Here is a 27,727-nt window from a genome sequence, read left to right as displayed (position 1 = left end):
CAGACAGTCTAGACGCCGAGAGAGGGATGAGAGGAGAATCGATTGAAGCATACAAGAGCAATTTCACGTCTCGTCCCACAGCTTCGTAAACGGAGCCTCAGCGTGCAGCAGCGCCGCGTTTTTGTGTTCATCCTGTGTGCAAGGATGTGTAAATGTAAAACACTAAATATTTAGAGGAATACCGTCGCAATTAAGCGGATTTCATCGCCTTGTTCACCTTTACCCGTCCTCCTCTCGCCGCCTGTCTCTGACCTTTGCTGTTCCCTCTGTGAGTCTCTCTCCGTTCCCTCTCGCTCCATCTCATTTCCTGCGCCGGTACCTTAGGCTGGCCTCTAGACGCGTCAGCGTTTCCTCTGCCCTCCTATAAGCATCAGACCTCGTCATCCCTATCATGGTGTCTCTGCAGCATCAGCACTTTGGTGGTGTTGTGGGATGCAGGACTCTGCAAACCTCCGCTGGCTTTTTCCTCTCCTCTGTTCAATTTGTCTTTCAGTTCATCACTTCCACTTGTTCTTTTTGTTTTCACGCCTCTTTTGTTTTGTTATTTCTCCTTCTGAAAGTATGTATTGGGGTTTTGTTTTTCCCTGTTCAGATGAGAACGGCGGTGCCTCCCTCATCTGAACTGTGGTGTCCTCCTAAAGCTTAAACTGTTACAGATGCTTCGACGCCGGGAAGTGTCACTTGAAAAAAACATGGAAATATTCAAGTAATACCGTCATCTGCTTGCTGCTCCTTAAAGTATTCTCCCTCCTTGTGTTTACTCTGTAAAGATGTGGTGCTGCACACAGTTTTTCAAGAACAGGTCAGTTTGAGCAGGAAAATGTAACCCCACCCTTGTTCAGCTCTCTGGTGAAATTCTTCTTCTGAGACTGATCAGCCATGATGAAATAGATTTTAGTTTTGGAGGAGAAAAGAAGTCGCATTCTTGAACAAAAAAAAGTCAACAACTGTCAAATAGTGCCGTGCGGTCTCCCACCTGCGGATAGTCTTTAACCCACCCTGATATACTGTACCTTTTTAAGCACCGTGCAGAAGGATGCGCTAAACCACCCAGATAATACACCGTATGTGGTCACAGTAAAAGTAGAACAGCAAACTGTACTGTTGAACAGCGTTTAAAGGAAGCACTCTTCACAAAAGTAATGCCAGCGATACCAGCCTGCTGTTAATGCCGTCTTGCAACTTGGTTATGAGTGCAGACTGTGTGTTTATATTTGTCTCAGTAATGTCCGTAGACATGGAGTGAATGGTTTGCAGATGTTTATGCAGGTTTAGGCAGTTGTCTTTCAACTTTCCTGTCATTGTTACACAGAAACAGGAAGACGTAATAAAACCCGAAGAAAAATCTCTGGTATACAGCACAGATGCGCACAGTCACACCCCCATAGATACATTTTTTTGATACGTGTTATCCCATGTTAGAGTAAGCTAATCACCTGCTCAACAAATATGAGCATAGAATGAATCTTTTTGATGACATCTTGACAAAAAAGCTAATAAGGGAATTTCCCAAAATGTCAAACTTCCTTTAGTGTAAGTCTGTTACGTCAGGAAGACATCAGAAATCAGAGTGCCGCTGCTGTCATATCCTACAGTTTGTTTAATTATTCAGTGTGTGTATTCATCTCCAGATGACACGACCATTGCAGTCTGCCGTCTGTTGACAATTCAATGACAATAAAATTAATAATGTGAGCTAGAGATATCAAAGGGAAATGATCCAGAATCTGTGGTGCCGACCAGACCACTTAAATGTCTTAATAACTAATTGAGTTGTAGTTGCGTGGTTATGCTGCTGTTTTGTCATGAAATGTGAAGGTAGCATTGAAATGAGGAAGGAAAAAATAAATACAAAATAACATAAGCATGCTTTATGTAAATCCTGAACCTTAACTTCTCTTCACCAGGTTAGCTAAGACAGCAGGACACGGTCCTGTCCGTCATCTCCTGCACCGTCTTCAACACATCTTTTTGCTCTGTAATGTCACACATTAACGATGGATAAAAAAATCTCTTTGATCTCTCTGCCTCCACACTCAGTGTCCCGTCAGTGTGCCGGTTGCCAGTGGGTAATGTACAGTAGTTTGCTTCGATTATGGCACGGTTCACTTTTGGCATGTTAATTAATTTGGCCCTCGGGGTGTTGAACAGCCATTTTAAAGTGTGAAGCCTCTCCCTTAACAGAGACTAGAGGGAGAGGCAGGAGGCAGCAATGCGAGGCAAAACCTGCGTCGACTCCTTGTGACAGCTGCGATCACGGAGAGGAAGTGATAAGAGGAACGTGTGATCAAAGGCACGTACCTGGCGTCTATCGGGAGACAGGAATGCAGCCCCGGGTGTTTGCGCGAGTTGAGCAAGGCGAGTTTTCAGAGGAGAAGGCTGGGAGGAGGGAGATGACAGCATGAAAGGGAGCACTACCTGTTTCTGGAGAGAGGAAGAGCAGCTGATGGATTAAAGGGTTATCTTGTATGTAAACGGGTAGAAGGGAATGATGAAGGGAAAAGACGGGAGAGCGGATAGCTGTCGGGCACAGCGCCAATGCTGAAACGCAGAAAACAGCTGATCGTACATGGACAGAGAGGAGAGAGGGAGAGAGAAGAGGAGCCGAGTGGATTCTGGCTGTGATGAGGTTATCATCATATCAGAGGGTAGCTCTTTTTGAATGACAGTACAAAGGGACAAAGGCTTGGAGAGAGACGCGAGGCATGATGGGGCAATTGTATAATGAGACTTGTGACTTATGAAACATGGTAGTTAGAGCAGCTAAAGGGAGAAGAGAGTTTTGTCTCATGGATTGAAAATTGCAGAGGAATAATGACGCTCAAAGCTGCAAACCCAACATTTTAAGGTAACTACAGGGCCAAGATTACATTCTGAAAAAAAGGGTGATTAAATACGAAGCTGTTCAGCGTCAAAGAATGACTTTACGTAATGATTACAGCATAAATTATAAACATTTTTAGTCTTTGCAGAGGAGCTGTAAGTGGAGGGTCTCTACTTTGTACAATTAAACTGCCACAGAATGTTTGAAGCTGCTGTGAAGGGAAGAGACCGTAATTTAACAACGCTATTAGAACAGTAAAGTAGCCATTAGCTGCCTGTGCCACAGGAAGTTTGCGAGCTCCCCCAGAAAGTGCATCTGATAAAGGTCTGCGGTGTCAGGCCCGACAATCTCTCCTACAGTATATGCTCTCTTTTTTTAATGATTAATGGCTCTAATAGAGTCCAACAGGAAGGCGGCCTGTGTTTTATGGTCACTGAACACGCTGCTGACTTCATTCAGTAACGAGGAGACACACGAAAGAAATCGCCGCCGGGATCTGATCTCAGAGCAGCAGCGTCGCATGTGTGGCTTTAGAAGTAGTAAACATAATGACAGAAACACTGTATTGCAGGCTCATTATCATGGTCCCTGGTCTCAACAGGTTTAGCAGTCCAGGTAACCCAAACTGCACCTGGTTTTTATAACAGAAAACTTCAAATCTATTATCAAAGTTAAACCGTCAACAAAAATGTAATTACAGTGAAAAACATTATGTTTTGTTATAATATTTTCTTATTAACGCTTTGCTTTCCCCCAGTAGCCTCCCGGGATTTGCATTTTTCTGAACAAACAGAAAAAAAATGGCTTTTAAGTAAAGACAAGTTGTTTGCTCGTGTTAGTTATGCGATTAAAAAATGTCATCACTTTCAAATTAGAGCTGACATTTTTCATTCCTGCCATGTAAAAATAGAGACAAACACAGCAACAGCATCAATACTTGTAAGAGGAACTGTAATATACAACCGATATATATGTGTATGAGTCATAAAAGAGCTGCACAGGCTGTCAAAGTAAACAACTGTATAAAATATGTGTACCTGTAAATAATCAAATAATGGTATACAATTATACGTAGTTTGAAACAGCAATACAACACATTTTTGCTGAGTAATCATGCCTGCTGATAAAAGGGGAAGTCTGATTTTAATGCAATAAGATAATAATAGTAACACAGAATAGTAACACATAATTTCTGTATGCTGCTGTAGTGAACCCCCCCCCCCGGGATTAATAAAGTAACTACCTAACCTAACATAAATTTTGGCTGATCGGGTTAGAAAAGTTTTGCAGTCTGACACGAGTGAAAACTCCAAATGTGCCCATTAAATATTAAATATACATAGATCTTCCCAATTCTGAAAATGTAACTCAATAAAAAGGAAAATTGGAATGACAAATTAAGAGTACACAACCTTTGTGCTGCTATGATGTTGTGGCATTTTATTGGGAGGCTGTGGCTCAGACGGTAGAGTGTGTTGAACACTAATCGGAAGGTTTGTGGTTCGATCCCCAGCTCCTCCTGTCCACATGCCCAAGTGTCCTTGAGCAAGACACTGAACCCTAAGTTGCTCCCGATGGTGTGCCATCGGTGTGTGAATGTGCTCCTGATGGCAGCACCTTGCATGGTGATCTGTGTCATGAATGGGTGAATGGAAAAACCATGTTAAAGCGCTTTGAGACCGAAAGGTGATAAAGCGCTATACAAGTACAGACCATTTACCATTGATTATTTTGTGCACTAATGACATGAGCACCGAGAGGACTTCCAAACAGTGCACATACAGAAAAACAGGACAAAATAGCACAGATGACTAATTACCTCCCTGGTTACCACAAGTGTTGGCATGGCAACCAGCAGAGCATGACTGTAGGCATAATCAGCAGTGTTGGGACAAATGTTGACCAGTCAGCCTGCTTGGCTGGAGCTTTATTTTCGCTTGTGTAATAGCAAAAACAAAAAAATGTTTTTCTCAAGATAACACGTTTGAAGAATCGGTGCATTGTTTCTGCGTAATCAGGCTCCTGTTGGAAAGATTATCACCCTTCACCTTTAGTCAGGTTTCTTGGACTTGGCATGTAACATATACATATTATCATAATAATAATGAGTCCTCACTTCTTGTCTGTCTATTTTACGGTTAATATATTTGCTAGAGGATGTTCTTATATCTTTCTATCCTTTCTGTATTTCATGGAAACAGCTGTTTTTTCACGTTGTATGTGTTGTGAATTACAAGCTGTTGGTGAAGTAGGTCAAGACAAACCACGGTACACTAGCCATTATAGATACATGCCCTATAAAGATGGTAAAGTTAATAATAAGCAAACTTCAGCTGGGTCAAGGTCCTAATGTTGTATCTCTGCTGCAGTAAACATGTATTGTTGTGTTCACTAGCAGATGATAGTGAGGCTGTATTAGCCTAGAAAATCCTCCCAATTGTGCTTTGATTCCTAAATCCTACGCCTTTAGTACACTGTCCCTATCATGAATGTAAATTTATGTTATTGTGCTTGTCCTTCTCTGCTTTTATTTTGAAGATATTGTCCTTTACATTTAATGTGAGGTATTTCATCTCCTTCCCAGATTGAAAATGAGCAGCTGGTAACCTCGGATGGTATGTTGAGCTCCAATTAGTCATGTTTTGGGTCTCAGAATAAACATTAAAGAGACCACAAAGGAAGAAAAATAAGCTTAATAAAGTAAACCTAAAATTTGATTGGAGTGTTGTACACCCCCCGACGCTATTAGACACATACTTATAGAGTGAGATTACAAATCCTTGCCTTAGGCTTTGTCTCTTGTATCACACTATTATCAGTCAGCTGCTGTTGTGTAACCACTCTGTCTGTGTGTGTGTGTGTGTGTGTGTGTGTGTGTGTGTGTGTGTGTGTGTGTGTGTGTGTGTGTGTGTGTGTGTGTGTGTGTGTGTGTGTGTGTGTGTGTGTGTGTGTGTGTGTGTGTGTGTAAGGAAGGAACTCACACAAACAGAAAAACTCTATTTATAATATTGTATTAAATATGTCAAACTCAAAATGAGGCTATTTGGCAAATCAAAGAGTTTATTTTTCTGTGAGTTTGCTCACAATTTGAACATCTGAGCAAGTGAAGCTGCAGCCTCTGATATATGCATTCAGCCGGCCGTTCCCTCATGTACACAGATTCTCTAAAAATACCCTTCAGTGTGTTTTTAATTAAATGAAACAATGGCTCTTTTATACAATTTGTATGCTCATGTTGGGCTAACAATGGCAGGGACTCTTTATGCGCTTGCAAAATCACTCAGAGCTCGCAAAACTGTTTTATTTCCTAAGTTTTAACTAATTGCAAAAAAAATGGGACTAATGCCTTTCTGGTTTCTTCTTCTTGTTTTTCGGCACAGTTTGTCTAACAAGCCACAACACAGCCGATTATGTCTCCCGGTCGGTAACCGTTGAAATTTATTTAAATGTGTTGACAGCCAGAAAAAGCATTGGCAGAAAGGAATGGAAAGTGCCTGCCCATAATTATCAATTATCATCAATAAAATTAACGACAGTGTAATTTGTGTGGGATTTTTTTTTATTTAAAGTGCTGTGTAGCTACATTCTTTAGTTTACAGTCAAATTTTCTCTAAATTTAATGGGCAAGTCAGAGCAGGCTTCCTGCTGAATCCAGCTGCCTCGCTTTAAGCAGTCAGGCGAATCATCCACCTCCTCTCTTAAATTCATTCATACAGTCCGGACTCCACACCGACAGCAGCGGCCAACCCTTATTGCGCAGACTACATATAAAGCTGCTCTAATATATTCCCACAGGAAGGCTTCCCACTCTATAATTTGTTGACTGCTGCAGAGGGTCTAAAGAGCAGCAATACTCTTTAATGCACTTGTAAACACAAGCACACATAAACATGCACACGCTCGCACGCACAGTGTTGCGTTGAGAAAGAGTTGAGAGCGGTATTCAGGGAGGAATAATTATAGATGGCATTGAATTTCCTGCTCTCCTCTGTGTGCAAACAGTGTTTAGCCAAGAGGGCTGTGCTTGCTTCACATGTTTACGCCATGGCACCCGTTGGAAGCGGGGCCCCTTTATTGTAGCGTGAATGTCTGGTCTGCAGCGGAACCTTGACAAGCAGAGAGCCGTGTCACCAGTTTCCCACCCAAGTAACCTGCTTCCTTAATTCATTATTTTCAGAAATAGCCGGGAACAGGAACTGGATGTTTCAGCATTCTGTTACCAAAACTTACAAACACCTTCACATCCCCACTAAAGTGTAATACTCTCCATGTTGTTTCTTCTTCTAGCGCCCCACGAGCTTCCGAGTGAAACATTCACGCCGCTGGCTTCTGTCATTATGAGTTTAGAGTGAGACTGGTACTAGGCCAGGAGGTGCTGTTTGTATGTGTGCATGAGTAACTGGCATTTCCCCTGCAGATATGTGTAATTACTGTGTTTATGCATGAATGCACGAGGTGCTGCTCTCCCTCGTACCTGGAACGGCTATATTTGTTGGAGAGAATAGATTGTAATTGAATATACCTCCCTGAGCCGATTGTAGAACCTCATTACCAGCCCCCTTTTACAGAAGAGAGTCTAGGGAGAAGGCACAGTGACCCCGAGGAAGAGAAAGGAAAGGAGAGGGAAAAGAGCAGGAGAGAGCTGAGACTTTGATTCAGTTATAATCAGAGCAGAGGATGAACAAGCTTACCTGTAGAGATAAACATGAAGTGCTTAATACCACCATCAGCCATCAGAACAGATGGAGTGCTCCTGCTGCCCGTGCAGTCTATTAGTGGTTTGAATACCATTTTGTGAAAAGATATTTTCTAATTGTATGCCTTGTGGAGCACTAGCTGGCACTTTGTCCCGCAGGGTGGAGACTGCAACGGCCAAAGCAAATGATTTCGACACTCAAAAAATCACCAAACTATTCAATAATCTTAGTGCTTTGCATGGAAGCGTCTATGTGTGTGCCATTTCCATTGAGGTTTCTCCGTTGGTTTGTCATTTTTGTGTCCGGGAAGAAAACAGAGAGTGACTTGCGAGAAAAGAGGAAGCAAAGAAGGACGGCGAGACAGGAGGGAAGCAGATAATCGGGATCGAAAGTTATGTGGGTTGATATGAGGGAAAAGGCTGAGCTTGCCTTGTTTAACTGAGGCCAGCTCAGTGCCTCTTGTTATTCTGGCCTCGTACATTTCTCCACTGTACAGAGCCGGAGATTGACAGAGTCGGGGAGAGCGAGTGAGGGGATGCAGAGATTGCTGCGAGGAGGGGAAGACAGTATGATGTGACACAGTGAAAAATGAGCGGGGGGGGGGGGAATCTATCTTGTAGGTGTTATGAGGTTAAGCCACCCACCACTGGCTGTCGCCATGGTGACACCATGGTAACGACCAGGTGTTCAACAAAGAAGGAGCAAGACATTCCTTGTGTAAAGGAGCTTCCTCTTTGTGTTTGGTTTTTTTTTCTTTTTCATTTGTCTTTTCTGTTCTTATCCGTATCTTTCAGATGTTCTGGTGTCTTAAGGGTGTATTTGTATGAAGAACAAATTTGACATTTTTCCACCAACGCGGTACAAATTCCTGCTTTGATATGTTTCTGATTTTATAGGCAAGGCCGTTCTGAGTCTTAGTAGGAAGCGGCAGTAAATTGTTTATCATTCATGTCAGCTTTTTGAAAACGCAGTATAAGAAGTGCACACATACTGTATGCAGGTGTATTTCTGCATCTGACTTTTTGTGCCTGGATGCATTTGTTTGCATACAGTACAGGGTGATTTTATGACCCAAGAGTGCTTCTGCATACACATGTAAAATTAATAAAAAATAATAATAACAATAAAAAAAAAATAGTTCATGTGATCGCTTAGAAGCAGATTTATCGACGTTTCTGTTCTCGATGCTTGTAGGGTCAATGTCGAGGTCAAAAATGAATATTTGATGAGCACCGTATGTGTACGTGCAGGTTTCTATATATATTTATATGTGTATACGTCTCTGGCGCTTTCGTGCTTAAACCTATAAGCTGATTTGGTAACATGCTTACAGAGATCTATTTTTCAATCCGTTGATGTTAGCTCTGTTACATCACTGCAACCGTCTCAGCGTGCGAGTATGTGTGTATATGCGTCGTCCAGCGGAGTGAGTGGGTTCGGTGGGTCAGGGGGTGTGTGTGTGGCCGACCAACTGACACATGGAAACACACTAGGAACAATGACACACGTGCTTGTGTCATGCGCACACCGCAGGCCAGCCACACAAGTAAAGTAAGCAAAGGCAAACACACACACGCACACACACACACACACACACACACACACACACACACACACACACACACACACACACACACACACACACACACACACACACACACACACACACACACACACACACACACACACACACACACACACACACACACACACACACACACACACACACACACACACACACACCACAGACTTCTGCTCTGGCTCTTAAAGGCACACTGTACCACTCCTGAACACACATCAAGCCGGATAAGAGAGAGCCTCTGAGCTGCATCCTAATGCTGGGCAATTTAATCGCTTTGCAAATTAACGGCTCAAAATGCCAACCGCCACAGTGTGTTCAGTTCACGTCTGTATTTTCTCACTGTATTTGAGGGATTTAAGTCGATAGATACACAAAGACATTTGGCGCTAAGCAACACACACCTGTGCATCTCCTCATTTGTGTGTCTATTTTGTGTAGTCACGTCAATAAAGTTAATTTCAATGCTGTCCAATATCTACTTTTTTTCCAGTATATATTAAAGCAGTATTTAAAGGTTTCTATAACCATAATAATCTTTCAGTCTGTGCCCACTGTTACTAGCTACCCAGAAGCCATAATAATGCATATGTGCCCTTGTACAACACATTGATTCACTGCCTGCTCCAGTGGTGCTCTCCACTATCTCAATCTGACCTCTGATCTCTGGGATAGAAGAAAGTGTGTCACTCCATTAGTCATTTTGATTGTACTTGCTGTCACTACAATCTACTGGAATAAGCTGTTTGGGGCAGGGTTCACATTTTAACAGCCTTTTGTATTCCACTCCAGCTAAATGTTCATGTTTTGTGGACAGCGAGAGCCACATTTGATTGTGTTGAAATAACAAAGGTGCTCACAGTCTCAGTCATAGATAGCACCAATACAAATTTGCTTTATGGCCACACGTCAGAGGGTTTAAATGATGTACTCCAAACCTGGAAATTTATTCTAAATAGGCAATGAAAATGTAATTCAGTCACGCTGTTGACCTTCTGAGAATAAAAGGACAAACTAGGTCAGAAATTACCTGCTAATTAATGCTTCTAATTAGCAGGTAAATGTTTGATCTTTATTGTGGTCTCATGAGAAATAGCATATGATAAAGTATATGTATAAACAAACAAAGCAAAGGAAAAGCAACACCATTGGTTTTGTGAAAGGTGAGAAAAATAAGTGACCGAAATGGGAACCAAAGACAAAGAAATACAGTTTGAGTGATGAGAAAAAAAACTGAAGAGGAAGTTGGAGCGACAGATGGGAGTTGATCCAGCGGAAGGATGCTCCTCAGGATCCTCATATCCGTCTCCTGTTTCCTATTAAATTACTTAACTTGAGTATGTGCTTCCTGATCCAGCTGTGTGTGAAATGTGGGGCAGCTGTTTTATTTTAATGTTAATTCTTTATGTGTCCGTCATTGTATTTCCCACACTGTACTAATGTATTTATTTTACGTGTTGCAGATAAACCTGCGGCTCATTTTAGTCAGCGGGAAGACGAAAGAATTCCTCTTCTCTCCCAACGACTCGGCAGCAGACATCGCCAAACACGTTTTTGACAACTGGCCAATGGGTGAGTAGCTCCATACAGAAAACCCAGTGATTGTTAAACACAGAATGTCTCGGTATGCTACAGATGTATGTGTCGTATTAAAGGTGAATGTCATGTAAAAGTCACTCCCCGATAAATACAGCCGACCTGGAGGGATGCAGCCTTTTTACCTCTTGAAGAAGTGGATACAGGTCAATCACACATTTGATTTCATTCAGTACACTTTTATTCACTCGCATACACATCTGCAAATTAAAATGTTCTCACAGTTTGGGCTGCCCAAAGCTTATTTGACTATCAAGTGACTTTAAAGCAGCTATAATTTATATTTCTATAATAACAAGTCACAAATGGCAAAATGCAAATAATGAGATAATACGACAGCAGTCACTCGTAGAAATAAACTTGAATTTGCAGCTCCACTCAGCTTCACCCAGCTTTATAGTGAGTTAGTCCTCATTGTTAGGTTGTCCGGCCCAAAAATGTACTGTTTCAGTTCAGTATTGAATAAAAAAAATTTTGAATAAAAAAAAAGAGGTAAAAGCGACTGTAAACTACCTGCTCCACCAAGTGGCAAACAAAACGGTCATTAATGCAGCACAGTTCAAGGGTTTCAAGTTAACGGTTAAATTTGCGTTAGGGCTACCAGACTCTATGAAGAGGCATCGTCCGTTTACAGAAGTTTCTCTATTTCTATATTAGGAGTGTGCCATATTGTATTGGTGTTAATCATTTATAATATGATAACACATTCATATTGTGATCATGCCAATATTCTGACGTGTTGACATAATAACATCACATCATTACACAGTGTAATAGTATGACGTACTTAACGTGCGTAACTTAAGCACAGCAACCACACGCACGGCTGAAAGGCGCTACGTGGTGGAACTGTGGAGCAATTTCAGTAGTGTGGAAGTGGTTTGGTTACAAAATGTCAAGATGTACCACAAACCAGAGCGATATGAAGTGCAAGAAGACTGAAGACAAAAGGGGGCAGTAAACCTAAAGCAAACGCCCCCAAGTCAGTGCAAGGAAGTCTCAGCAGTTAATCCGAGTTCTAAACCAAGCAGACAAACTGCATTAGCTCTGCGTGGCATCACCCAATCTCCATTCGGTTATACTCCATGTCGATCATTTTTGTTTAGTCTTTACCGAATATTTAAATACAAACTTTTTTTTTATGTGTTTGTTCTTGTCATTAAAAATGAAGTCATTTTTTTTTTTTTTTTTTTTCTTCGTATTTTGTCATTATCATCAAGAATATCGTTATCGAAATACCCTGAAATGTTGTGACTGAGTCGTTATTTCATCAGAAATAAAGCAACATCTGACTGACTTTATAATCCTCTACGAAGTTATTTATAGCACCATATTTATATATGACGAGATGAGTTGCATGATTAAAAGCTGCAGTGCAGAACTTTTGTCGACTTTTGTCGACACCGACAGCATTTACAAAAATACTTCACAAAAACCAACCTGTCCATGAGCACGAACGGGACATCCATGTCTGCCCCGAATCTCTTCTCTCCTTTCAGATTTGATTTGAGCTTTGGTCATTTTACTTGGACATTTGCTATTTTTTTTTGCACATTCTGGACACAGATAATATAATACATTATATCATTTTGTAATAAATCACATCATTGCACAAGCACAGCTGCAGTACGTTCCCATAAACTGTAATTGCTAACAATTTAGCTGCTAATGCACCTTGAAGCCAGATGATCTGACTAATCTTGGCTGTGTTTCATAGAAAATCATGAAAAGATTGATGCAGCTGAGGAGCTATACTGTGTATGCAGAGAGCCGAGGTCACATTCAAACCCGCTGCTAATTACTTGGATGTAGGTCTATACAGCGGTGTGGAAATGTGCCGATCTTTGGTGTAGGGTAATTAGAGTTGACTCCTTTCACCCTGATTATCATTGCATGCAGGAATGCAGGATCACAGTACAGTCACCTCCTCTCTGTAATACACCCACTCCCGAACCGCTGCTACACCACCGATAGAATTCATTTGATACTGCCGACCTTACACCACCTTCAAAACTGAAGCGACCGCGGCGTTTTCCCACGGTGCTGTGAGCGCGGTCCAGTTCAGCTGAAGACCACAATGCACCGAAAAAGACCAATTATACCACTCGGACTCAGATTGTTCTCGACAACAGGAGTTTTTCGTTCAGTCCGGTCAGTGTTAGAAGCGCCCTGTGTTGCTCCCCGACAACAGATCTGAACCCTGTGAGACCCGGAGCAGGCACTCAGTCAGCGACACCACCCTCCGCTTAGCTGGAGACAAACATCTGGCGGCCAGACTCCGCTGCCGTGCAACGCTGTTTTCTCTCTCATTTAATGCCGTCACTTTTGTCTTCGGCTCTTCCCAAGCCACACCTAGTGTCCTTCTTTTGCCTTGAGTCTTTCTCACGTTCTGCAGTGCGTCCCACAAAGCCCAGATATTATATATTCTGCGTAAGATGGTTTTAAATAAAGGCCCTAAATGTCTAAAAATATCCTCAGCGGGGTTGTCTGTGGTCTCTTTTCCACCATGCAGTGACCAATTTCGTTTCACTGCACTGTATACAGTACCTTGTATTGACACAGAGCAAGGCTAACTCAGCAGTTTAATATTCAAAGCTTTTCATCATTTCTGCTCTGCTGAACTTAGTCTGAGTCCCTTAGCAGTCAAATTCCCTTTGTCTTCCTCTTGATTGCTAATATAGAGTCTGTTTATTGTAGGTTTTAAAGAAAATTAAATTTCAAGTAGCAGGAAAATCCTATGACTGAACCTGCTCTTTACTGTAGATTACACAATGACGACGATGTTTCATGGAAAGGAGGTGAACTAATACGGGAATTTAGATTAAAAGAATGATTTGGAGAGCAAACCTGACAAAAAGAAACTAAAGACCAAGAAACGGAAAACAAATGAAGCTTTTCTTAAATTTTCCTCCACGTTGTTTTTTCTCTGAAACTCTTTTTTTGGTTTTTTTTTCCCATCCGTCTCCCCTTTTTTCTTTCAGACTGGGAGGAAGAGCAGGTCAGCAGTCCTAACATCCTGAGGCTGATCTACCAGGGGCGCTTTCTACACGGCAACGTAACACTAGGAGGTGAGAAAACACAGGACGTGCACCACCCAAAGAAAACGCCCGCGTACTCACGGCAGACGTGCACACAAAATCACAAGCAGTGTGCTGCCGGAAAGTTCTTTGCTGTTCTCGTCCTTTTCCTGAGCCGCAGAACAGAGGTACCTCAGTGCTCCGGACAAGCCTGCTTTGACGGAGAGAGGGAGGAGAGAGGAAATCCAGAAAAAGAGGGGAAAGAGACTGCTCAGGAAAGGGAGGAAGGCTGGCGTTAGAGTGGGACAAAGAAGAAGCAGAGAAGCAAGGGGGGGGGGGGGCATTGAAATGAATGCCATAAGTGAAGAGGGAAAAGAGGATGTCGTCTTTTGTGACAGCCCTCTTCACTTCTCTCTGGCTTTTAGGCTTTTTTTTTTTTTTTTTATATCTACCTAACCCAATTTAGATTGGATTGGTGTTTTTGTGGTTAATGGGGTTATGGCCGTCCCTAACTCTTTTACACTCATCCCATTACTGCCATCTATCTGATAATTCCCTTATCGTTGGTTTAACGTGTTTGCACACTAACACTGAATCCTCTTACAGTCGAGCCAAAACTCCCAGTGGTTTTGAAATGCAAACACAGACGCATGTTACAGCGCTCGTCGCACTCTTGCAGCTTCACCTATTAACTTAGTGCGCAACTCTTAAGGTAGAAAATCTGGCAGCTTTCATGTTGGTGTCTGTCATCAAAAGTCACAGTAGGACTGTGCTACTTGGTATATTAGAAATATTTTTTTTTAGAATAGAATACATTTTAGTAGCTTTATCTTCCTGGCATCCATTCATTTCCATTAACTTTCATTCAAATATGAACTACTTAATAGCTTAAGATTAATCACTGAGCATCGTGTATGTCAAAGTCACATTATTCTTGCATGTGAATATGGTTGAAAATACTGTTATTGATGAGGATATTGTTAAATACATAAAAAAGAAAAATCACCATTATTATGTTCCAACTCAATGCATTGCAGGAGATCAAACCCTTCCTTTGTGCAAAATGAAACTGTCAATAGCGGATTTTACAATCATTGATTTGTGCAACATAATAAACTTGTGACCATATCATTGAAATACCGAAAGTTGGGAAAAGATGATATGGATTGATCCCTTTATTAGTCCTGTTGAAACTGAATTTATTCGTATTTTTTCTTGAACAGGTATGCTGTGGGATTTTATTTGTGAATTGTGTGGTTCAAGGACAAGAAACAACCCAACTAAAGACCGATATTGTTCAAATACTTGTTTTAACATAAAGGTTTACATCGTTGGCCAGAGGGGAGATTATTATTCTGCAAGAAAATGACCACACAGTCATATATTTTTACACCCTTTAGCCACAGATTACTTTCCTCTGATGTGCAGCTCTATAATATGTCCTCAATTTCAGAAAGCTGAATCAAATGATACTGATGGTGCATGACATTGTACAGACAGATATACTGTAGCTCTCTGAATAACCTTTACATCCTCTCTCTTCTTCTCCCCCGCCAGCTCTCAAACTGCCCTTGGGGAAGACCACAGTGATGCACTTAGTTGCCAGAGAGACTTTGCCTGAGCCAAATTCCCAAGGTAACCAGCTCCCCGTCTCCCTTCTTTCCTTTCAGAGGGCCTTTCACACGCTGAACAACTTTAAATGTTCCCCTCCCAGCTGTTATTTATTTCTACACATGGCTTCTGTTTTAAGAACAGCCACTAGTGCAAATAATTGGCTCCTTTAAGTGTATCCCCAAGACACAGCGCTTTGTGTACAATATACAGCTAATATAAATCATACTGCAAGACAGGCTTCCTTTTGTGAGTGTAGTCGAGGCTGATTAGGCCGAACAAATAGAGTTCAAGTGGACATCTAAATTCACTTCCTGACTCTCTTTAATTTGCTGTGTAATCTGGATTAAAAAAAAAAAAAAGGTCTAGTAAGGTAAGGTAAAATACATATTTACCTCAGTACACTTCAGAATAAAATCCATGATACAACGCGAGGTCAAATACACGTGAAGAAAATACTCTTGTCAGTCAGTGTACAATAAACATTTTTGATATTGCAGCAAGGATTGGTGGTAAACTTTTTAGAATTCATTCTGTTTTTATAAAACTGTGTAAATTAGTCTAGTCTAAAAGCAAAACTAAGTGGCCCCAGACTGAAAACAACCGTGTATTTTAAAAGCCATAGTGAATAATAATAATAACAACAACAACAATAACTTTATTTATATAGCACCTTTAAAAACAGAGTTTACAAAGTGCTCTGCAGAGAAGCAAAGCATAGTCATACATAACGTCAATACCGGTAAACATTTAGGAAAACAGGAGGCAAAAAAAAGACCATACCATTAAGGTAACGAATACAAGAAAACCAAACAAATAACCAAAACGAGCAAATGGAATAGAAAACAAACAAACAAATAAATGAATAAAATAAACAAACAAAAACAGGGGAACAAAAGAACTGCATAAAAGGACATAAAAGGACGACAGCACTTAAACGCAATTCTATAAAAATGGGGTTTAAGAAGTGATTTAAAAGAAGTCAATGATTCTGCAAGCCTTATCTCCTCAGGTAGGTCGTTCCAAAGTCGAGGGGTCCAAGTGGCAAAAGCACGGTCACCCTTTGATTTAAGTCTCGACTTTGGAACGGCCAGAAGGACCCCACCGGAGGATGTAAGGCTGCGAGTTGGCTCATATGGGGCTAACATTTCAATAATGTAGCTCGGGGCCAGACCCAGGCGGGCCTTAAAAGTGATCAACAAAATCTTAAAAATCTATTCTAAAACCAACCGGGAGCCAGTGGAGAGAGGCCAGAACTGGAGTAATGTGATGTCATCTTTTAAGACCAGTAAGAAGCTGAGCTGCTGCATTCTGGACTATTTGGAGGCGGGAGATATATTTTTGGTTTATGCCAGAAAGGAGGGAGTTGCAGTTGTCGAGTCGAGAGAAAATGAGTGCAGGAATTAGTTTTTCCGTGTGACGGTATGGGTTTGATTCTGGAGATGGTTCTTAATTGAAGGAAGCAGGACTGGACCATTTTTTTTTATCTGTGTTTCAAAGCTTAACTGAGAGTCAAACATTACTCCCCAAGTTTCTGGCAACAGGTTTTAAATAAGCAGACAGGGGACCAAGTTGACTCTCAATGAGACTGGTGTTATCGTTTGGGGAATTGAACAATATGACTTCTGATTTTGAGTTGTTGAGCTGAAGAAAGTTTTGTGCCATCCAACAGTTAATGTCAGAGAGACAATCTAAGACAGCATCCAGGCTCTTTGGGTCACCAGGTCTCACCAGGTAGCGAAGCGATGTTGATTCCGGTAACGGTGTGAAACTCGATCAAGGAAATCCAGTGAGAGTGCAGAAATTATAGTTAAAAACGGTCTCCTCCCCCCGTGTGCTACTGAGGCTCATTTTTATTTCTTTTTCTCACTCTATTGATTACGAGTGATGATACGCTGCCTTTACTTACTGTAATTGGTCCAAAAATCCAAACCATCCAAAAAGCACATTCACTTTGGAAATGAACTGAACTGGTTCAGTTTTATTTCTACTGATACCACCTCTTTTGGTCGGACCAAATTTTGATCTTTTGATCTGAATCGTGATCCAATCGAGGCACCTTTGGTTCAGACCAAAGTGAAAAGTCTAAAAGTCCAGATCAAACAAAGTAGATGTGAAAGCACCTTCAAACTTTACATTAACGCTGGCTCAACTCTGTAGATTTCAGTCTACCAGTATGTCTGTGAAGCTGTCCTCAGATCACATTTAAACACGACATTTTGAAATTATTTACGAGCGCATTGAGCTGGGTAACTCTGTCTGTGGAGGATCATTGTTTATCTTAATGATGTTGTCTATGTGTGTGTCTCCAGGTCAGAGGAACAGAGAGAAGACCGGGGAGAGTAACTGCTGTGTCATTCTGTAAATTTGTGCCGCCAGCCCTCCATCCTTCTCATCCGTTCTCGCCCTCGATGTCCTGGACCTAATGAGCTTGTCCCCTGTCCTGGAGCCTGTCCACAGTGCGGATATGCATACAGACAAACACACACTTGTCTTCTATTTTTTTTTTCTCCCCCTCTCGTACAAACACACACACACACACACACACACACACACACACACACACACACACACACACACACACACACACACACACACACACACACACACACACACACACACGCACACACGCACACGCACACACGTAGAAAGAGAGCAGGCTCAGGCTGATCCAGGACACAGAGATGGGGAGCAGGAAATTGATTAATGATAGCGTTGATTCCTTTTGTTGTACTTGATTTGTTGTCATAACTGAAAATTACAGGAAGAAACTGGATTTGCATGTGGTTTGTTTTCTTTCTTTCTTTCTTAAAGCACACCTTTTTAAGCCTTCTGCCACACACACACACACACACACACACACACACACACACACACACACACACACACACACACACACACACACACACACACACACACACACACACACACACACACACACACACACACACACACACACATACATGCAGTAAACATATACACCTTGTCTTGCCATCTTCAGCCAGTGTGTTGAAAGTCAGTCTCCAACTGGCTCCTTATTCTAGCTGGTTGTCGTTGTAATGCAGTGCCCAAGTTTGTGTGTGTGGCCTTGTTTTCTCATACAGAGCGCGGAGAATATAAACCACTAACAACTCTCACACACACACACACACACACACACACACACACACACACACACACACACACACACACACACACACACACACACACACACACACACACACACACACACACACACACACACACACACACACACACACACACACACACACACCGGTGTCCTTTCTACTGCCCTCCTCTGCATGTGCCCTTAAAGGCCGCAAGAGAGAAATTCTTCCTTTTTTGTCTGCAGAGTGCTGTAGAGACCGAACACATCCTGCTCTCTCAGTCCGGCATATTTTAGCCAAACAAAGCCTAAACAAATAGACAAACAACCGGTGTTGATGGTCTCGTTTTGGATATTTGTTTGTCCATGACTTATGTGACTGTGTTTTGACAGTCCATGCATATTCATGACTGACTAGTGTTGTGACAAATAAAACGTTCCTCCCTGCCCTGACGCACCATCCCCGCCTCACCATGCTACCTTTTTCTAACAGTGTTGTGAAGGATCTCTCTGACAGTTGCTGTTTAAGCAGGGGAATGAACTCCAAATGAAAATGCTCCTTATTTGTCTTAATTTGCTACTTACTCTCTCCTTAATTCTCGCTCTGCATTAACAAGTCCATTTTGCACAACTGAAGCATGTGCTCCTTCATCAGAATATTAAAAATGTATAAAAAGTTTTATTGTTTTATTTTATATTTTTCCAATGGAAGTAATGTTCCAAACTAAGGTAACATGTGTAGAATATATTTAATATGAATCTTCTATAGAACATGATGACTTTAGATCTTGGTGATATACATTATATTGGTGTTTAGTCTATGATTGTGTATACGGTTAGCTTCTAGCCAGTTCACAGTCACTCGCTGACAATGTCTTGTGCTCAACAGCAGCAAATCCTCCCTAATCATTTACGGACTGATGGATTTTTATTTTCTTCTGTGCTTTTATTATTTTTTGTTTCCATTTGTTTATAATTTAATGCAATCCTTTTTTTCTTCGTGTTTTTTTTTTGTTGCTTTAAAGAATCGCTTTGTAACAGCACTAGGTCTTAAAAATATTGTTTATATTGATCAGGGTTCAAATCTGTACAGAGATAAACGTTTTCAAACCAATTGTAAATAGCACTAATGCTCCCTCTCCCCCCCTCCAAACTTCAAAATGGAATACATCTGTAAACTAAATAAAGGTTATTGAAGTGCACTACCTTTTGTCATGACTTATTGCGCATAAATCATGTAAGTGTCACTTCATTTTGACAGCCTACTGTTGACGCTCATCCACACCACTGAGTAACAATTTCACAAACACCTGACCGTTAACAAGAACGTAAACAAAGGGCTAAATCAGATGGCAGGTATTTTTAGATGTTCAACTCAACCAGTTCTGCAAGTCTCTGGGAATTATTCTTGGTATTCAGTAAAACTGAAGATAGGCGTAAGGCTGTGTTACATACTCACGAAAACACATTTCATCTGAAGTTAAGGACTGAAATACTTGGATCCTTTTCTTTGTTTAGAGTAGTTAGATCACAATATTAAACACTTTACGCAATTTCAATTTTACCCATTGAAATGTACATTATGTTAAGTAAAATGTCATATAGTTTTTATCAAAAGTATAAAATGTAATAAATAAGAATGACCACTTCTCATTATGCTATCAGATATATCTTTTTATCAAATAAGAGTACATTTTCTTCAACAGAAGTGACTTTATTTTGATACTTTGAAGTATTGATGGTAAAACTTTTACTTTAAGCAGGATTTTTGATTCAAGGACTTTTACAAAATGCAATATTTTTAATAGTGTTATTCGAGATTTTACTTAAGTAAATGATCTGAATACTTTTTTCACTACCGTGTAAGACTATCACATCATTTATATTTATATATAAAATCTGCAGAATAAATACGAGACTAAAATATGTACACAATGTTGCACTGAAAAGTTGAGAAAGTATAATTTTGTGTCGATTAAAAACACTAAACTTCACAAAAAGTATCTCAAAACTGCCTCAATAGCACCAAGGTGAATGTACGTAGTTACATTTCAGCACTGTGTCAGAATGTGTTTCTTGTGAGTTGACAGGCAACAGATTTTCAGTTGATACGGTCTATTGATTAGTACTTGTGACGTCCCCTAAAGTCATAACTGAATATGTAACGTAATCTTAAATCTTGTTGACTGTCAACTTAAAGACAAAGCTTTTCCACAAAAGAAAGAGATCACATGCTTTCCACTCACTCAGCATTGAAGCAGATAAAGTCCTGATGCAAGACAGAATAAAATCAAATTCGGCCTCCATCATTTTTCTGTGACAGCCATGTGATGCTGTTGACTCACTTGTCCAGTTTGCACAACAGTGAGTAGGCCAAAGTGCAGCAGGAAGAACAGTGCGGAACATAGCGTACATTTCAGACAGCCACCCTGAGAGCAGTTTTGTGTCACGCCTCATGCACTTGGCTTATGTCACATTGAACAAACGCAGTTCCATTACTGCGGGTGCAGTTTTAGCTGAATGAAATAAAAGATACGCATCTTGGAATATCATTAAGCTTGTGATATGTCAGCAAAGTGTGAAGGGAGTTCTGAAAATTTATTTTACTCAAAGAAAATGACTGCGTCTGCTGCCTGTCAATGAAGTCCTTTGTAGTTTTTTTTTTCCTTTCCTCCTCCCTGTTTTCCTCCCTACAGGCCTGCTGTGTCCATCACACATTGACATGGGCCATATAGCCAACATCAATACAACTAGTCTTTCTTCATAGAAAGTGTCTGGGTGTAGACGGAGAGGGCTGCAGTTACAGTAGTACCAGTCCAGAGTACCATTCTATTTGTTTGACATTAAAACCAGTCAGTATTGCTGCTGCTTAACAATACAGCATTAGTTACTTTTATTACTGCTTTTAGTGTGAGTCTGTATGAGTTGACATTTTGTAGTGTCATTTAAATGTATATGACATTTAAATATACATAGGCTGTAAACATTAATAAAACTGATATGGTTTTGTGTGTCTGACTCTCACTCCACACTACAATGACCAGTCACCCTTTCATAAAACTACTCTTACACATTCATTTCACATGTTTGGACAAATTATATGGGCAAAATATAATTATGGGGTGATTCAATCAAACAGCAGTCAGACAGCACTGCAACAGGAGTTTCTTTGCTCATTGTGAGACTTCTATGCAGGAAAGATTGAGGATGATGCCACCTTCTGGCAAAATACCTTCATCACAACATTATAACCACCAGTGCCACACATGTACATAGTAGATCACGGATAAAATCTTCCATCATTCTTTTGGGGTGAAAATAAACACATTGTAACCCACATTTAAGGTATTATCTCATTCAAGGTTATTTTTTTCCGAGAACATCTAATCTTAAAACATACGGTAGAACGGTTCCTCTAAACTGAAAAACATACTGACGATACATTGTACACTGCAAACCTGTGCAAACTGGCTGTGTTCAAAGTAAAGTCAAAGATGTGCATTATTAGGCTACTTTGTTAAACTACATTTTCATCTAAGTTAAAGTTGTACACACATATATGAATGTGTATATTATAATATATTGTATATGTATTACAGTATGAGGGAGAGTTTGTGTATCAAACGTTCATGTGTGTCTGTTAGAGAAGGACCTGTAGCTAAGAGAGAGTTTGTATTTTCAGTGTAGCCCTTTAACATTTTTCCTTGGATATTTTTGGCTGGACCCCAACAGTGGGGGCAGCCCAGAAATGCAACAGAATCTACCAGTACAGCATCATTTTGGTTCAGTACAAAATATAGACTGAGCTATTATAAGCTTTTTTTGTTTTGTTTTGTATAATACAAATCAGTGACTCAAAAATAACAATAGATTGAAAAAAAATGTCCAGAGGTATAATCAAACATTAATTTATGTAAATGTCCAATGTTCGCATTATTTTTTTTTAAATTTTTTATACATTTCAATGTTGGTGTCTTAAGTTTTTCTTTGTAGTTCGTTTGTGACTGAGGAGCTGTCTGCAGGCTCACTTTAAGAATAAGGAAAATAAATCTGTCACAATTGAGCAAGAGAAAGGACCCAAATGCACAACTCAAGGCTTTAAAACTTACAAATAAATGGTACAACAACGTCCAGGCCATAGGCAAAAGAAAACACGAGGAAAAAGTAGTAGAAAAATAAAATTGTCTATGGATGAAAGCAGAGCCGTGTTACACTATTGATTGGCCGAATGCCACGTGACTGCCAGCTGAAGTTATCATTGGTCGGCCGAACACCATTACTTCCTGTATCCATTTCACACAATACTTTTACAGGTCAAAACCTACATTGAATTAACCTAGACAGGCTAAAGAGCAACAGCAACCCCCCCCAAAAAAGCTCCAGTAATCGCACCTGTCTGATACCAAACTGCAGACAGACAAACCTATGATGTGTCAGAATATTGTGGAGCACCTACAAAGGTTAGGACAGGATGTATTCTTTCATGAAGAGTTGGTGAGGTCAAACCCGAGCCGAAGGGAAACAAACTAATGTTGTTCTTAGTGCGCTGGATGTGAAAGCAGCTTAGTGTTAGCTAACATCAGCCCTATTTTACTAAGCTGGTATTTATCAGTCAATTTATTCAGAAGGGCAAGTTTAAACAGCTGGGTTTCGACTTACTAAGGACCTTCCTGTGAAGTATGTCTGTACTTAAAAGCTGTTCAGGCCTAGACGCAAGACACTAAAGGCCAGACTGTTGTCAAGGATTTAGCATCTCAGTGTCACAAGAATGATACGCTTTATTTCATTTTTTTTTAATTTTTTTTAATTTTTTTTTTATCTCAATACATTGTTTGGTCATGTAACACAAACAGGGAATTTCATACTAAAAAAAAAAACGACAGCTTTGGACAATGTTCACTTAAACTGCATCATCTCCGGCTGAACTGTGACGGTTGGGTTCTGTTCCCCATTCCTGGCAGTGAGGCCAGGCTGGGAAACCACTGCAAGTCTGTGGGACCACAACGGACAAGTGGATTGAGCACCGCGAAACAAAGACCCTCCTGAAGCACGTCTTGGCCGTGAGTACAAAATAGTCTTTAGAAGTTACCTCTCCTTTATGCTCTGAGACAACTTTAAGGGGATTTATATATTTTTCAAACTAATGTTCATTTGTAGTCTCAGCAATATTTGCTCTAAGCCTGCAAAAAAGCAAAGGTTTGTTGTCTTCATTTGAAATTAAGTCACTAAATTACAGGGTGCAAGAAAATGTTGATACGCTTGAGTACTGAGACGTTATGTTTTGTGTGACTGCATTGATACTCAAATCGGATTTTTGTTTTACCTGCAAGGATTCGTGGAAGACAGCGGTTTATTTTGTGTTATATTTTTGATGTCATCTTTCTTGAGATGCTGGACTCCTCCACTCCAACGTAGCTATGGAAACCGAGACAGAAAACAGCGTATACTATGACAGGAAGTTGTATATACTATGATAGCTACCTAAAATTAGATTGGAAAAATCACAAAATATTAAGGCCTACAGTATCGCATTATGTTGCAACATATTGAAGCGTAACCCTTTTATTATGATATATATCAAATAATCTGACTCCTGCCCTACTAAATTAAGAAAACACAAAGACAAAGCTGTCTTTAGTTTGAGAAGTTGATCATTCCAATTTCCCACATGGGTCTTGTTAAAAGATGCATTTTAAACCTCTTGTTACAATACCACAGATGTAGTATTTAATGTATTTTGTCTACATAGTGTTGATGGTGACAGTGTGGTCATGTTCAGGAAATAGAACTTTGCCGTAGATGAGATTGAATTGTCTGAATCTTCCCTGCCATCTGCAGCCCCCCCCCCCTCCCTGCTTTCTGCTTACAAACGGCTTTTTGGTCAATATTTTGGAGGGTGCGGCCGTCCTGTTTGAATAAAACATTTATTCGAATTGTCAAAAACCAAACTGCTCCTGGGGTCCATTTGCATGCTCATGTGGGTAATTTGAGGACCAACATTGTGACAGGCTGATCCATCTGTACAGGAAAGCAGATTAAAACGTGTAGTGTGATTTAATAAATGTAGCAGATTAACATAAACATTGTGTGTTTATAAAAACACCACCAGCTTCAAGTGAAGATTGAGAGAAGTAGCCAGCACCATTTCTGAAAAACAAAATACAATAACTTAAATGTAGGGAGTAGCAGTAGAGCATTTATGTGACTATTCAAAAATAAAAAGGCTGGAATTTTATGCCAATTTTTAAATGTTGTTATCGTGAGGGTTCATAAAAGTATCTAGTAGTTCTCATGCCTCCTTTGATATATATTGAGATTAGAACAGGATATAGACATGATGTACATTACACAAGCCTATCAACAACTAATAAAGGCCAACTTTTCTTTTTACACTTAAATTTTCTTTTCGATGTTGATTGATGTCCTTATGTTGTGTTGTGTTGGGGGCCCTGTGCCAAAAAGGACTTTCACGTCAATGGTAACAACTTAGTCACGATGTCACTCATTTAATTACCCTACAATGTTACAATAAGTAATCACTGGTAAGAAAGGACACAGGCTGCTATATTAAGGCACATTAAAAAAGGAAAATGTTTAGTATTTTCACCAAAATATTAACTACAGCTGAACCGCTAAAGTCCTAAATGAGACTTTCAAAAACAGAAGTACTTGAACAATAATGAGCTGCACCGGCAGTGTGATAAATATTTGTGTTTGTCTTTAAGGGAAGTTTGCGTGTGCGTGTGCGCTTGTGCGTCCACGTGTGTTTGTGCTTTTTTTTTCGAGGGGGGCGGGGAGCCTCTTAGGATCAATTAGTCAGTTTCGTCATTACTGTTCTCCTCTGAGAAAGAGCCTGGTAGGAGGAGAAAAACAGATCGGGTCTCTCCGGAGGACAGTGTTTTTGTGGTGGGATTCCCCGGGGTCAGGCTCCGGAGGAGTTCACAGACCTGTTGGTAAGGCAGAAAAGTCAGAATAAGTTAACTCTATAATCCATATTGACGGTTTTACACTCTATTTACTTGAGAAAGTATTCATGTAATTTAGTTTTAGAGACGGGGGATTATATTATCCCGAATATCTCTACGACTTCTACTAATTTTAGAACTACTATTACCACAGCTACTACTAGTACTGCTACAACTGTGACAGTAACTGCCACAATGACAACGCACAACATTTCTTCAACTATTAGTATTATTACTGTTATTTTAACAGCGACTAATCATTGTAACTTGCACTACTGTAAGTTAAGTGCAATCACTGTTTTTTCAAAAACAGCCCGCAGAAACACTGCTACATTGTCATTTACTGTATTACTATGCCTAATGCATATACTGCATCTCCATCTTTTAATGCCACTGCACTCAGACTGTGATTGCAACAATGCTAACGTTCACTGCGAGTGCAGAAATTAATAGTTGATTAGTTGGTGGATTGAAAAAGAAAATAACTAACAACAATTAGATTAACTGATGAATTGTTTTATGTACTTTTTTAGTATCAAAAGTATTTGTAGTTTCCACTTAGAGGAGAATGGATTTTCAACTTGAACTTATTTTATATGATTATGGAATTAATCACGTTTCCTGACATCTTGTAGAAGAAACCGTCAACTGAGCAGTTAACGAATTAATTTACAGATTACTTGCTAAGGAAAAAATATCCTTAGTTGCTCTGCTGTATGTTACAAACATCACGTTGTTGTATTTTTCTTGGAAATTATATAAAGCGTTATAATGTTGATTCCTTTGAGAGGCTGCAGAATGTAGAATAGTATAATGAACTGGCAGGCCTGAGGAATGCATCCTGTCATTTCAGAGGCAATCTCTCTCAGTGGGACAAACACCTGTAATATACCCGGGGAGCTAATTTCATGTATTTGGCAACAATACCTTAATAGTGAATCCCTATGGATAACACTCAATGTAATAGTTTGAGTTTAGAGGCCCTGGAGCTTTAATAATCTCTTGAGTATGTTCTCATATTGTTTTAGGCGCAGCACACTCGGGCACAGGGAATCAATATAAATGTATGTTTCCCTGCAGTTTATAATTTGATTTCTCACGAGTTTGGGTTTAGTCACTCCTGCTTGCTTTTGGCCAACCTAACACAGATAGCAGTTTTGGTATAGTTTTCTATGTAGTTGAAAGGGTGAAAGCCTAATTTTGCTTTGTTTCAACCTCGTGTATTTCCTGTTAACGTCACTATTGTTATGCCAACTCTGTACTTTCCACCTCCATTGTAGGTGGGTATATTCAGGCGACTAGAATTATTTCCTCTGACCAAAAGTAAACAGAAATTGCACAGAAATTTTGGGCCTGGAATGGTCATTTTCCTAACTGCATTAGGGCTGTCCATCGGCACGCGGCGGTTTGTTTACAGTTTACTCATCTATATTAATGTGAATCCTTCCTTCTTCTATTTTCTTAGTCAACAAGTTTTTAATGTTTTATTTTCTAACAGTTCAGCATCACTTTCTAGGGTTGAAATTCATGGCAAATTTTCAGCAGAGAGCACACATCAAATTTTGTATCAAATTTTTGGGGAACTGAAAAAAGTCGCGGAGCCACATCCGGTGTGGGAGGTAGGGAGTGACAGACTTTGTGCTTTTTCAATGTACTTGGAGCAGGCATGTTGTCATGTTGGAGTGCTCAAGTGCCATCGGCCACAGTTCAGGTCGTTTACACAAAATGTTTTCCTTCGGTGTTGACAGTCTAACCATGAAGGACAATTTCACACTGCACAACCCCATGAATGTCAAATGAAACCCACCCGGTTATGGTTCTGACCTGACGCGCCTTTTTCGGTCTTGGGCAGTGACGTTTTGCTTACTGTTTAATTGCCGCAGATTTTCAGAAGCATTTCCAAAGGTCTCCCGAGTACAATTGCTGACAAAAATGTTATGTGAACTCGGGTGCTAATTTTGATAAAGCGACGTGACTTGGAATACTTCGTAGCACTATGCTTTGTTTCCGTGCAACAGAAGCAGTCATGGAACTTTGTGATTGTCCCTGCTGTATGTTTCAGATCAGTTTCACAAAAAAAAGTTGATCAGCCATCATATTCTCAATATTCTTGTTTACCTGGATACAAGTAAAGTCAATTTTATTGGTGTTGCCCATTATCCAAAATCACAAATAAATTTGCCCCACAGGGCTTTAAAATCTGTACAGCTTACACCTTCAGTCATAAGTCATCGCAAATTATCCTGGTCATGAAAAGTTTCTAACTTCATAAGGCAACGTAACTTACAATTTATCTCAGATAACCCCTGTTCTCCCTCGGCTGTCCCCTGCA

The 27,727-nt window shown here is 40.2% G+C and overlaps 1 protein-coding gene across 3 annotated transcripts in view; it reads left to right on the top strand.

Moving 5' to 3' along the window:
* Window positions 1-18,214, top strand: part of ubl3a (ubiquitin-like 3a) — a 33,909-nt gene extending 15,695 nt beyond the window's left edge. For all 3 annotated transcript variants that reach the window (XM_069720106.1, XM_069720098.1, XM_069720092.1), the window contains exons 2-5: window positions 10,564-10,672; window positions 13,678-13,764; window positions 15,271-15,348; window positions 17,637-18,214. In XM_069720106.1, the coding sequence (XP_069576207.1) occupies window positions 10,564-10,672; window positions 13,678-13,764; window positions 15,271-15,348; window positions 17,637-17,689 (327 nt within the window). In that variant the 3' untranslated portion in view covers window positions 17,690-18,214. The remainder of the gene's footprint in view (window positions 1-10,563; window positions 10,673-13,677; window positions 13,765-15,270; window positions 15,349-17,636) is intronic.
* The last annotated feature ends 9,513 nt before the right edge of the window (window positions 18,215-27,727 follow it).

Source organism: Brachyistius frenatus, unplaced genomic scaffold (assembly GCF_029030835.1).
Source record: "Brachyistius frenatus isolate BFR_SWC_R1_liver_20210118 unplaced genomic scaffold, ASM2903083v1 Contig_5, whole genome shotgun sequence".
Classification (NCBI taxonomy): Eukaryota; Metazoa; Chordata; class Actinopteri; family Embiotocidae; genus Brachyistius; species Brachyistius frenatus.
Note: the sequence above shows the minus strand (reverse complement) of the source record. Positions and strands in the feature narration are given on the sequence as shown.